Raw genomic sequence first — 12,098 nt, forward strand, 5'->3', positions numbered from 1 at the left:
AATAATTAGCCTGGATAATCTGGCTGGCTACAGACTGCGCTAGTTACTCGCTTTGTATCACGCCAGCTTGCTTTTGCCTCGTATTGGTACCTACATTTGAATTTATATGGCCCTTATTGATTGGCATTATTGCTTTGGCCACCAAATGGCAACTGGAGCTGAAGGTGTCTGGAGCTTGACTGCTTCCACATGCCCAGGACACGGCAGTGGGGATGGATGGCCCCTGCAGCAGGCTGAGTCTGGGGCTGCATGTGTCTGTCCCGTTTCTTTCATTGATCATCGCTGCTGGTCTTAGTCACTTGCTTTTTGAGAAGTTTTGTTCCCAGTCATCTTCCAAAATCATGGCCTGCTGTTAGCGTTTGCTTTTGTGTATCTCCCCAGTCACTTAACTGCTGGCATATAGGGACGCATTTTCAGAAGGTGTTGTCTAAGGTCCCATATTGATGTGTTTCTGTGTTGTGGGGTGTCATTCACATACTGGCGTGTGAAAGTAGGCACCTGTGTGAGCGAAAGGCTGTCTTGGAGCCCACCGAGAAAGTCACCTGGTACCTTACTAATATATGCATTTATGTAAACAGATAAACATACAAATATTAGCCTTCCTATCCAAAAAAGTAATTTTTTTTGTTTAGTGGCCTTTGGTACCTATGGAAAACACTGACCATACTTATTACGGTTCTTCTTCATCTCTTTTCTTCTGCTTTTTAGGAATTTCTCAGGATATGTGCATGAAAGCAAATCTGTTTTATGATGATGTTGCTGCACAGTCTGCATTTGGTGTCCTGTGCCTGTCTGTCACATTGCTGTCTTTTCCAAAGCAGACAGTTGTGATGTCAGGTGCAAAGGATTTGGGCAGGGAAGTAGTCAGCTTGGGCAGATTAAATGCTTCGCAGACAAAAATCCTGGGTTTGGGGAAAGTAAAAATAGTAACAAGAAGAAGTGTAAAGTTTTCAATCCTGAAACTTTATATACAGGCAAAACTGTTGGCCCAGTGTAGGTAAAAGAGAAAATATATGTAAAGATGAAAAAAATATTTTTCACTAGTTCCAAGAGGCATTAACTGATTGTTTTAGGTGCCTGTCTTGTGAGATCATTAGAAGCTTATTGTCTGGGTGGTTGTTTGTTTTGTTCTTTTTTAACCAAGCAGATGTCTTTTTTATTGTCTGTTACCATGCAAAAGCTGTCCAAACCAAGATGTGGTAAGCTGCTGCAACAAGGTATATGCAAACCGGTAGCCATGGGCCTTTGCACAACCTCTGTAGTGTCTCTCCAATCCTGTGGTAATCATTCACCTAGAAAAACAAGTCTGAAAGCAAATATATCTGGCTTTAACAAACGGTTCTCTTGTCTTACAGAGAGAGGATACAAGCCATGGAGAAACAGATTGCCAGTTTAACTGGTCTTGTTCAGTCTGCGCTTTTTAAAGGGCCAAATACAAGTAATAGCAAAGATGCTTCTAGGTAAAAAAAGAATTCATTAAATCTGTTTCTCTGTAATGATTTAGTAATCAATCAACAAAAATAATATTTGAATGTAATAGTAAAAAAAACCCTGAATGCTCAATCATTTTTAAATATCTTCATCATCCCCATGAGAATGCTAGGCAGAGAGGAAGAATATGCCAAATGATAAATGGAGATTAACTGCATTACTCTTCTTTGTGTTAAAAAGAAAGAATGTAGCTGTAGCTACGTCTCTGTGCTTTCTACTGCTTATACTCCATTCCTTGCTTGTATTAAAAGCTGATTTAAAAAAAAACAACTGACAAGCTACTGGTGATTTAAATTAAAAATACATATGCTAGACAAGGCCATTTAATTTGCTGATTATAAGCTTTACTACTGTTTTATTGTTAGTAAGTTAAAATTATTATTTTTCTTTTTATTACTTAGTGAGAAGATGATGTTGAAAATTGTGTCCAGCAAGAGCAGCAGTGACACTGCAGGTAAGATAATTAACTTTTCATTTACAAATTATTCAGGTATGTGAATAGCTCTAACATTACTACTATCCCAGCTTATGTAAATGTCAAATCTAAGTAATTTCCCATAACTGTACTGTCAGAACTGAAGTTTAAGTTCAGGGTATGGGAGTTGATCACATCGTTGTTAAGAGAGGAATTTCTGACAGGTTGAGGTGGTCTTTGGAATGAATTTCACACCTGTGCTGAATAGTTTAAATGAGATACAGAGTCTCTGCATATGGTGAATTTTCCAGTGACTCATCCCATCTGTAGTGTATATATATCTGTCATTAATCCCAGAAATATCCAGATTGCTGTAGAAAGCTAAAAATTTCATTCCTGTTCTGGTCACCTGAACTTTCCTCTAAGGCGCTTCTCTCAGTAGTATACTATGGATGTAGTGACACGAAGGAATTTAGCAGTCAGCAAGATACCACTTTCCTTAATTAAGCCGTATTGATCTGTTACTAATTATTAGCGTGCGCCTAAATTGTTCTGAGCAAGCATCAATTCTGAGGCCAGTAAGAGCTGGTCTTACTTCAGCTTCCCACTTGGAGACCTGTTAAGTAAGTGTTTAAAAGATGGAGTTAAGGCCGTTGTGAAAGATCTCCATGTGACTGGAGCTCTTTGTGTAAGGGCTGCTGTTGGAGATGTCTGCAGGGTGGGTGTGTGTTTATATGCCTCCTCCTCACCCTTTGTCATGCAATGAATGCAAATAAAGGCAGTTCTCTACTTCCTGGTAATGCTGTTCCCACAGGGAGGTCTGTGCTCTGGCAGGTAATAAACCACACACACTTATTAGCAAATCTATTATGCTCTTAACTAGCCTTTCTGTTGGAGCTGTTAGTTCACGTTCAGGATTCCTGTTTATCTGGAATTGCAGTATGTCCTCCTAACCGACAGAAATGAAACAAGGCCTGGAAACTATCAAGCGTATGCAAGAGAGAAAGAGCTAAAGTCCTGGTACTAGAGCTTTGCTCCCAAGCCACTCTCTGGTCCCGTTCCAACTCTTCCCTTCCTGCTGGCCCCTGGATGGGGAGAGCAATTCTTAATGCTGTGGAGAAATAAGCAGTAATTTATCAGTTTCAGACAACTTACTGAAAAGTCCGTCATTTTTCAAAACAGCTGCAAAATGCTCTTAGACTTTTCCCTATTTCAGTGTCATTATAAACTGAGAATTTATGGTATTTCCCATTTGCACAGGCCTCGTCTCATACAAAGCACCTATGAAACCATCAAAACCTGCACACATATTGCCTTGTGTTCCTCTTTGTCTTGTATTGCTGTTTGGCCTTTCCACTTTCCCTGTGTTTGTACCAATTTGCGGGGGGGGCGCTGAGTTGGAGATCCTGATCTAACTGGGCACTGCTTTGAGTGGGAGTTTGGACCAGATGACCTCCAGAGTCAACCTGAATTATTCAGTGATTCGTGTGTACGTGTGTGAATGTGCTTTCAATGAAATGAGAAATGGAATAATATTCACTGGGAAGAGGCCCTACACAAAGCAGAGGTGGGGCTTCCTTGGTGTGGAAGTCATGCCCAGCCCACCAGAATAGCATGGTTCATCTGACCAGCAACGATTTCCTGACACTGTTGTTCCCAAAGACTCCTCATTCACTACCTTACCATATGACTGAACATGTATCCTTGAAATGGCAAAATTACATCTAACAGCTGCATGTCCAAACGTGGGGAGATGGAGGGTGGGGGCATGTAATTTACTGTTAAAAGACCAGATCAGCATCTGTCGGGTACTGACAGAGACATTGACTTTGTCATGTGGCCATGCCCCTATCCAGCATGTGAGTAAGGATACCAGCATTCACGTTGTGCAATAGATGCCTTTCTGATGGCCTGGGAGACAGGGATAGGGCAGTGTGCCCAGCCATGCAGCCAGCTGTCTGCGAGGATCCCTATCAGTTCTATAAAGTATAGTTGTAACTCCAGCATCTGCATCCCTAAATCCTGTCCTTCCAGCGTGACTCAGCCACAAAATTAAATTGTTGCAGCTAAGGGAAACAAGGTGTGATGTTAACCCCAATATACTGTAGTATTGTAGCCCACATCAGCTGTTGTTGAAGACTGTTGAGTAGTCCTGTATAATAGAATACTTTGCTTTTGCACCTGCTTTTGAAATTGCGCATGACAAGGTAAATAAGTCAATACAGTCCCTGCTTACTTGAAAATTAGTCAGTCTGCCAGAATATGCTACAGAATGTTTCTCCTTTTTGTAAATATGCTTGGGTTTAAACATGCCAGCAGCATCTAGGAACGCTTCTGCTGACCACTGTTTTGTTCTTCAGTTCACCCCAATCCTTATTAAGTATAGCCATTTAGACAGTTGACCCTCCTAGTATACAGTTCCACTTGACAACTGTGCACTGAGATACCAGTTTTAGCAATTTCAAAGTCTATTTGAAGGAAGAAGTGGTATAAAATGTTGATTGAGCAGTCCTTTCTGGAGCACTGGTAAGCAGAAACGTGAATTGCTTCCCATCCTGAACAATAAAACATCTGTGCAGGATAAAATTGGCTCATCAATGTTGAACCAACATTGTATTTTATAGTATGTGTTCCAATGATATGAGACTTTCATGCAAAAAATAGAGAACTGGCTCACTTAGGAAGGGAAAGAAATCAAAATTTCTAAATCCTAGATAACTGTATATAGCTAGATTGTGAATACTCTGTCTCATATAAACCAAATTGTTGTATTTAACAGGTTTTTGTTTTTCCAGGCTGTAGTGGATTCTCTAGCCTCAAATATTAAAGAGTCTAAATAAAAATGCTTTTTCACTGGGGAAAATGAGCCTGTAACGATCATACTTGTCTGCATTTCTTATGTTTTATTGCTTTAGGCTTGGTTCTTTCATTGGGGATGTGTTCAAAGAGCAGCAACCTTCCACAGACTGGCTGTGTCACTTCTACTAGTATTAGGAGAAATCCCATGACTGAATCCTTGCAACCTTCTTCTGTTCATCAAAAGTGAATGGCATCAAGGGACTCTTCACTTAGGAACAGCATGTGACTCTAAAACCAAACCATACTAGGAAGAGTATCCTTGAGGTTACTAACAAATATGCTGACAAGTGCTCCCCTACTCTTTTTTCTGTCGTATCTTGTTCATCAAGTGGTGAGATTGATAGATTAAATCCTGTATTAATTGATTAAATTGAGATCAATTGCATAATGGATTACCAAAAAAGCATTAGTTCTTTGCTAGTTGCTGCCTTGTTGGAAGGGGATGAAGGACATTTCAGTATTTCCTGAAAGGAATCAAGGAGTGCATCTTTCTCCACTAACACCACCAGTACAAACCAAGACAGGGAGATGGCAGCAGGAAGAAGTATTACCCGTGTAGGGCTTGGATTTGATTCCTCGTTCTTTGTGAACTGTCTTGTCATCTGTGCGTATCTGTGTGCTTTTTTCACATGCATGACTCATGCTGTGATGATCTGTGAATTAAAAACATTGTCCATACCTGCTTGATTATCTCAGATTCAAAGATAGATCACTCCAATCTCTGAACTCTGTCAGCATTTGCAGGTAAAACACAATCCTGAATTCATTCTGGATCACTGAGGTGAAGTTCCACACTAATATATACAGAATATTCTATTCTTTTAAGGATGCTTTAGTGCCTGGCCATAACAGCTTGGTAATGATGGAACTGCAACCTTAACGTTGCATTTGTCTATTTGTTTAGTAGATTCTAATTAGATGCTAAGAGAACTATGTAGCTGTCACATGGCTCCCCAGATAATGCTTGAAAATGTTGTGGCTCTTTAATAAGGAGATGAGTAATTTGTGAAGAAACATTACTGGGTGTCTTCTGATGGCCTTTTTTTTTCTAGCTTGCTTCAAAACAGTATCTTAGCATTTTAGAAAGAAAAATAAAATCTGGAAAACAGAAAGAGAGAGGTGTCTGCAACCATAGCAAAGGTCAAGTGTCAGGGGGTGGAAGTTGTGTTCCTTACTTTCCTGAGCAAATAGCAAACCTTTCTCCTTTCTGCAAATCAGCTCTCTTTGTACTTTAAAAGTGGCAGCTTAGTTCATTAACCTTTGTAAAAATAGTTAACATTTATTTTTTGTCTGGAGTATTAGGTAATTGTGGAGGGGTTTTGCATTCAGGGCCCCTAACCTATCTCCAGCAAGGGTTTATTTAAAAAGCTGAGAGCCAACGCTGCTTTGTTCCCTTCAGTCCATTTGGCTATACATCCAATCGCAAAGCTACAGCCTGGGACTATTTCCAAAAGTAAGCTATACTCCCTAGATGAAGCAGCCCCTCATTCAGCTGCCCTTTTATTCCTTTTTGATGAAAATATGTAGCTCTGAGAAATCAGCTGCTGATCCTTCCTGTGCTTCCATGCTTACTCGGTGTCTGTGGTGTTTCACACCCTCGGGAGCCCCAGGTCCTGCTTCACAGGCTCTAAGCACACTCTACAGCAGGGACACAGTGACAGCTGAGAGTACCTGACAGTGAGAAGAGGTGGCTGAGGCTGCAGAGGAGGAGGAGAGCTGCTTTGTAGGGAGTCAGAGACATTTATTGTTTACAGAAGCAGATCACAGTCCATCTATGCTAAAATGAAAGCAGTCACCCCTTCCTGAGAAAATATGTGAATTGACTGGGGTCCAGCGTTGTGGGGAGAGAGATGGTCGGGGACTGATTCATGCCTTGGCTGCGTCATCACAGGGTCGGGGGCTGAGGTTTTGGAGCTTTTGCTTGAGGCAAAAAATAGCAGAAAGGTAGATGTGCTTTCAAAAATAGTCCAGGCTAGGGATCAGAACTCTTGGAGGCTTACCCACATTTTTCAGACTCTCTGGTGGTTTCTGTCTGTAGGGTTTATGAACTAAATACCCTTTTCTTTAAAAAAAGCAAAAAAAGGGGGGGGGGGGAAGTAGATGCTTGACTGTAGGAAAAACTGCAGTGTATATGTAGACAGATAAGTATTAGCATATTTTAGGCTGAAGCATGGAGCGGGTACAGAATGGCAGTGAACAAGGACTGTTTATTCCTTGAGTGTTGCTTTCTGTTAAGCAGCTCTTTGAAAGTCAAGAGAGCATTGAATCATACTGGAGTACAGCAAAAATGTGCAGCCGCTTGCTCAGCAGTGAAATGAAAAGTGCCGTTGTTGAAGGACCGAGCAGATCTAGCTAGAGCATGTTTAGGTAAGGTATAGCATTACAACGGCCAGCGCCGGGATAGAACAGCTTTTTGTTTGCGCACGTCTCCGGAAGCCTACGGCATGGCACACCGTATATAGCCTGGGTGCAGCCAGAGGGGACAGTGCTTTTAGTGACAGGAATTGCAAATGTAGGCAATGCAAGAAACATGATTCTTCAGAAACCTTTTAGCCTATTTTTAAATAAAAAGAGTCCGTCATAATTTCCACCCTTTAAAAATGCTTCCCGCCAGATGAATTTTGCAGTCTGTATTTGAAGTATCCACACCTGTTGGCAAAGGAATAACAATTTGTTGCTATGCTGAGCTGTACTCACTCGGGCACATTTGGAGACTTCACCAATTGAAAAGACTACTAGGGATGAGAGGGCGGGGATAAAACTTACCACTCTGGGGCTCATACCCATTCCATCCATAAAAGCATGTCATGCCCTTTGATGCACTGAAAATTTGCCTACAACAGGCAAAGAACAGCTTGCAACACTGGTTTCTGCTTGATTTCATTGAACTTGATAGAATGTGTGCTTGTGGGAACAAATGATGACCAAAGTCCCTGTGCAGACCATTGATGAGTTACTTTCCGTTTCCTCAGATTTTTTGTTTTATTCCTAGAGAAGGGAGAAAATGAAATGGGGAATGATATAATGCGGTAGTTCGGGGAGTGGCAGCCATCTGAGCCTGAGGGACAAGGTGGATCTGGCACTGTGATCAGAAGAGTATGCAGGGCTACATAGTGCTGGACATAGAAAATGAAGCGTGCCTTACTGATGGTCTGTCATTTCGCCTGTTGGCAGTGGGGAGGGGAAGGGACACATTAGAAAGAATATTTGAAGAATATGGGCGTGTAAGTGCAAATTGCTAGAAACTGTAACATGACTACTAGCTGATGAGCTGGAATTTGCTTGTACCTTGTAAATAAAGCTTCTTCCTAGGTACTCAAGACTGAAAAGAAGCAGCTTGACATTGATGCTGTGTAGCAGAGCAGCATTTTTTAACGAAGAAAGTCTTGTGAGGACACTGGCGGTTATTCTCAGTGTGGCTCAGCTCACTTCCTTGTGTTACGCTGTATTCCCTTGTAAACACAGTCCTGAATAAATGACAGGCTAAAGGGGAGTGGGTGGATGCAACATGGCTGGAGAGCAGTTCCCTGCCACACCATTGTTTCATTGTCTTCTCCTAGTTTTATACAGTAACTGTTGGAGACACCTGATAGAAATAATGCAATTGTACTTCAAGCAGAAAAACAAGTTTCTCTATAGAAACCTTTTCTCCCACACTTGGCAGTTTCACTGAATCTCTCTCCAGTGATAATTAATCAACAAATACGCAGTTCAGGAGTCCTGTGAATTTGCATCAACTTGATCTCAGATAGCTCCTGGGAGGACAATCCCGAAGCTACTTTTCAGCACCAATTTGATTTGCTGCTGCTTTGTATAATCTGCAGTTACAGCGTATTATCCCATCTCTACTACATGTGGTAGGAAGCAGTCTTGTGGTAATACAGTGCTCTGATATGGCTGAGGTTCCAGCAGAGATAAATTCTGATATTGTACAGTCTTTCCTCAAAATATATTGGATAAGGAGGTGCCAGTCCCCTGTTAATACTGAGCATTGGTGTCTGTAATTGTATTTTCTTGTCCATCTCTGTGAAATACGTGTGGATTCAGTGGGCACCTTCTCTGCTGGTGAGCTCAACTTGTGCTGCTGCTTATTGCAGGCGCTGTTAACATATCTGGGGGGAAGAATGCACTGGCAACTGCAGAGTCAGCTGTCGTCCATCACCCTGCTGGAGCCCCATCAATGCAAGTCAGCCTGCATGGTATGAAACGCAACGTGTCAGATCTGCGGCTGCAGCTGCATCAGATGAAGCAGCTACAGGTATGCTTATCTGGGAAATACCAGGAAGGTGGGTTGTCGGCAAACGCCCTTTCCCTTCCTTTCTATCTTTCTCTCTCTTTTACCTCAGTGGCAGAGTTCTAGCCAAGGGAGGTATTACAGACACAAAAGCATATTCTGCTCTAGCATAGTCCACTTGCGTAGTCCTAGAGGTATGAGAATTAGCTCAGTTTAACTATTTCTGCTCAGATATTGAGAAAAAACTTCATTTCTAGCTTTGTTTGATGACTCTAGACATTAAAGCAGTATTTATATTACAATAATATCAAGTCTGTGATTACAGTTTGGACCCTGCTATGCTATGTGCTGTATAAACATATTGGAAGAGCCATGTTCCTGCTCCGTTCTGTTTACAGTTGAGACAGTTTTTAAGTTCCTGAATAAACAACTTTGATGTCATGAAACCCAAATGTAGATGAGGATCAGTAGATACGCATTAAGCCAGAGTTTGAGCCCTGTATTTACAAAATCCAGAAGGATAGCCAGCTTGAGCAGCAAGGAAAAAAGATATTTCAAAAGTTGCTGCAAAAGTTTGTTGTACCCTACTTACATTCACATTTTACCAGTACCTTCCTAACACGCATCAACACCACAAAACGTGCAAGAAGCAATAAGAACAATGAAGTGTTAACCAAAATGTTCTGTTGACACATCCCGTCATGCTGCAAATGTAAATATATGCTGTTCGTCTCAGACACTGTGAAAATAAGCTTATGCAGCTGTACAGGTCTTCAGTCCTTCACTTAATTGAAAACTGAAGAGCACTGTGTATTGTCTCAGAAGATGTAAAAGGAGGTAAAGCAATTTCTTGTAAGAGAAAGTGGACAGCAGGGGAAACTTCAATATTCTGCTGGTTCTCCTTGCCTGGAAAGTGACATCACATGTTTGGTATTGTAGGGCTGCAGCTACTGCTATTACGACCAGGATGGTTTTGAATATGGGAATGGTACTATGTCAGTCTTCTTTGATTTGCTGATTAATTTTAGAGCAGAATAATGATAATATGGATCAGAATTTAGAGCACATTTTGCCGTCACTTCCTTAACTAAAGGAAATTGAATTTTTAAGCAGTCACAAGGCAAGGAAGCAGAAGGGTGAGGTAAACATCAGGGTAAAGAAAACGTGGCCAAAACTGAAGATGCTGTGACAAGGTCCTGTGCTCAGTTTGCTGGTAATGAAGAGATGGCAGAAGGTATTAGAAGCAAACAGTTGTGTCAGCCAGCTGAGCTCTGCCTGTGAGCTCTGCTCTGCACCCATGTATTTACATCTTCAGTTTAGGATGAGTATGTTTCTATAGCAAGTATATCTTTCAAAAGCTGTTCCCAGCAGTGTTCCCTACATGCCATCATGGTCCCCATCTCATTTCAAGACTCTGGCTTGGGATCTCTGCCCTGGCACATCATGTAGAAGTGCATATTCTTTCACATTTGTGCCACACACCACTGCAGCCCCTCTGTCCTTCTGTAACCCCTTGTGCCAAATGCAGCTCTTGTCAAACGTCTGTGGTCTGGCCACCAGCTGTGTTTGGCATGTGGCCTTGTGAAGCAGGATGGAGGTTGCAGTGCTGCGCTGGAGGCAGTGAGCGCATTGTTCTCACAGGGCCTGCTTGCTGAGGAGATGGCATTTCCCCAGCTGCACCTTGTCTCCATGGCCCTGCCTGGGGCAGTAACCTTGCTTTTGATCAGGTACAGCATTATGGCACACAGGAGTGAAGAAACTTCTACCATCTACACAAATCAATGCTGCCAAGGAAGTCCTGAGAAGGGAGAAAGGACGTATCCCGAGTGTGCTCATTAACTCTGGCTGGCTTCCCTTATTTCAGAAATGATAGCAAATTTGGTGCATTGTGCCAGTAGGAGGTCGGCAAATTTGTGATAGTCGGATGGAAGAACCTGCAGCTCAAGGGAAACATTGGTATATTACGTATAAATTACATTCATGAGAGTGAATTTTTGTCATGGCTTTCCTGAATGGGTGGAATTATTTTGAAAAAGAGCTCCCAGTTTGTAGGGCAGCAAGTGAAACAAGTAGTGCTTTAAACTGAACAGTGTCGAAATATTGTGCTTCTTACGAAAAAATTTCGTGCTGTGTTTTCTGGAAAATAATTCCATGTAAAAGGGAAAAGTATTTTTCTGTTTTTCCAGGTTGTTTGCACAATATGTTTGATGGTACTTCATGTTTTTCCCTTTCACTGTTTCTCCTGGGTTGGCAGTCAGTTTGTTCCTGTTGGTGTGATTTTTTCTTACAGTGACAGACTAAAAGAAACACTTCCAAAGAACTGAAAAAGATGATTGCACAGGCACAAAAGTTGGCAGGATAACTAAGAAACAGGAACATGACATAAAACTATATTTAATACTGTCTGCAGTTCAATTTTCAATTGGTGATATCACTGTAAGTTCTTACTAATTTGTTTAATAGATTCAGAGAAACACATGATGAAAAAGACCCATTCATTCATGGAGCCTTTGTCTGTGCTGGCAAAATCCTCTTTTAAAAACATATTCAGCAGCAATTGATTCAGGTGTATTGATTCACACACCAGTTAAATGTATATGTTACCAAATACAACCAAGAAGTTGCATAAAGACGTTTGCGTCATGTTGCTAAAGGTTGGATACACTTCTTGTTACTCCACTAGCATCTTCCTTAAACACTCTGATTTTCAGAGATACTAAAGAAAGACTAGTTTCATGGTGCCGTGGAGTTTTCCTCATTGCCAGAGATAGGCTCTAAGCCAGCCTGTGTCCTGGATGCATTTGTTGTTAGTAAGGAGCCCGTGATGGGTTCAGTGGGGTTGCTCATTCTGCACTCCCAGTTAATGAGAACTCTTAGAGGCAGGTTTGAACCAAACCTTGAAGTACATATTCATGCTGTATATCATTAGCTTATATGTACATTGGAATTTTTTTGGTCTATTTCTTCCTTTCTTTATTTGAACGCATTTTAAGGAAAAGCAGTTAGATGTGATTAAGGTTCAGCCTTTGGAATGTGTATGCATGCATGCTTTTACTTCAGTCAATGTATTACTTGCAGGGAAATGAGTGCTGCAGAAAG

General features: G+C 41.4%; 1 protein-coding gene across 23 annotated transcripts in view; it reads left to right on the top strand.

The window, feature by feature from the left end:
• Positions 1-12,098, top strand: part of KIAA1217 (KIAA1217 ortholog) — a 356,360-nt gene that overhangs the window by 310,536 nt on the left and 33,726 nt on the right. For 19 of the 23 annotated variants that reach the window (XM_054190034.1, XM_054190041.1, XM_054190045.1 and 16 more), the window contains 3 exons: positions 1,356-1,460; positions 1,893-1,945; positions 8,863-9,023. In XM_054190034.1, coding sequence (XP_054046009.1) covers positions 1,356-1,460; positions 1,893-1,945; positions 8,863-9,023 — 319 coding nt within the window. The remainder of the gene's footprint in view (positions 1-1,355; positions 1,461-1,892; positions 1,946-8,862; positions 9,024-12,098) is intronic. The other 4 variants (XM_054190036.1, XM_054190054.1, XM_054190039.1 and 1 more) reach the window with 1 other exon arrangement.

The sequence above is a fragment of the Rissa tridactyla genome, chromosome 2, assembly GCF_028500815.1.
Source record: "Rissa tridactyla isolate bRisTri1 chromosome 2, bRisTri1.patW.cur.20221130, whole genome shotgun sequence".
NCBI lineage: Eukaryota > Metazoa > Chordata > Aves > Charadriiformes > Laridae > Rissa > Rissa tridactyla.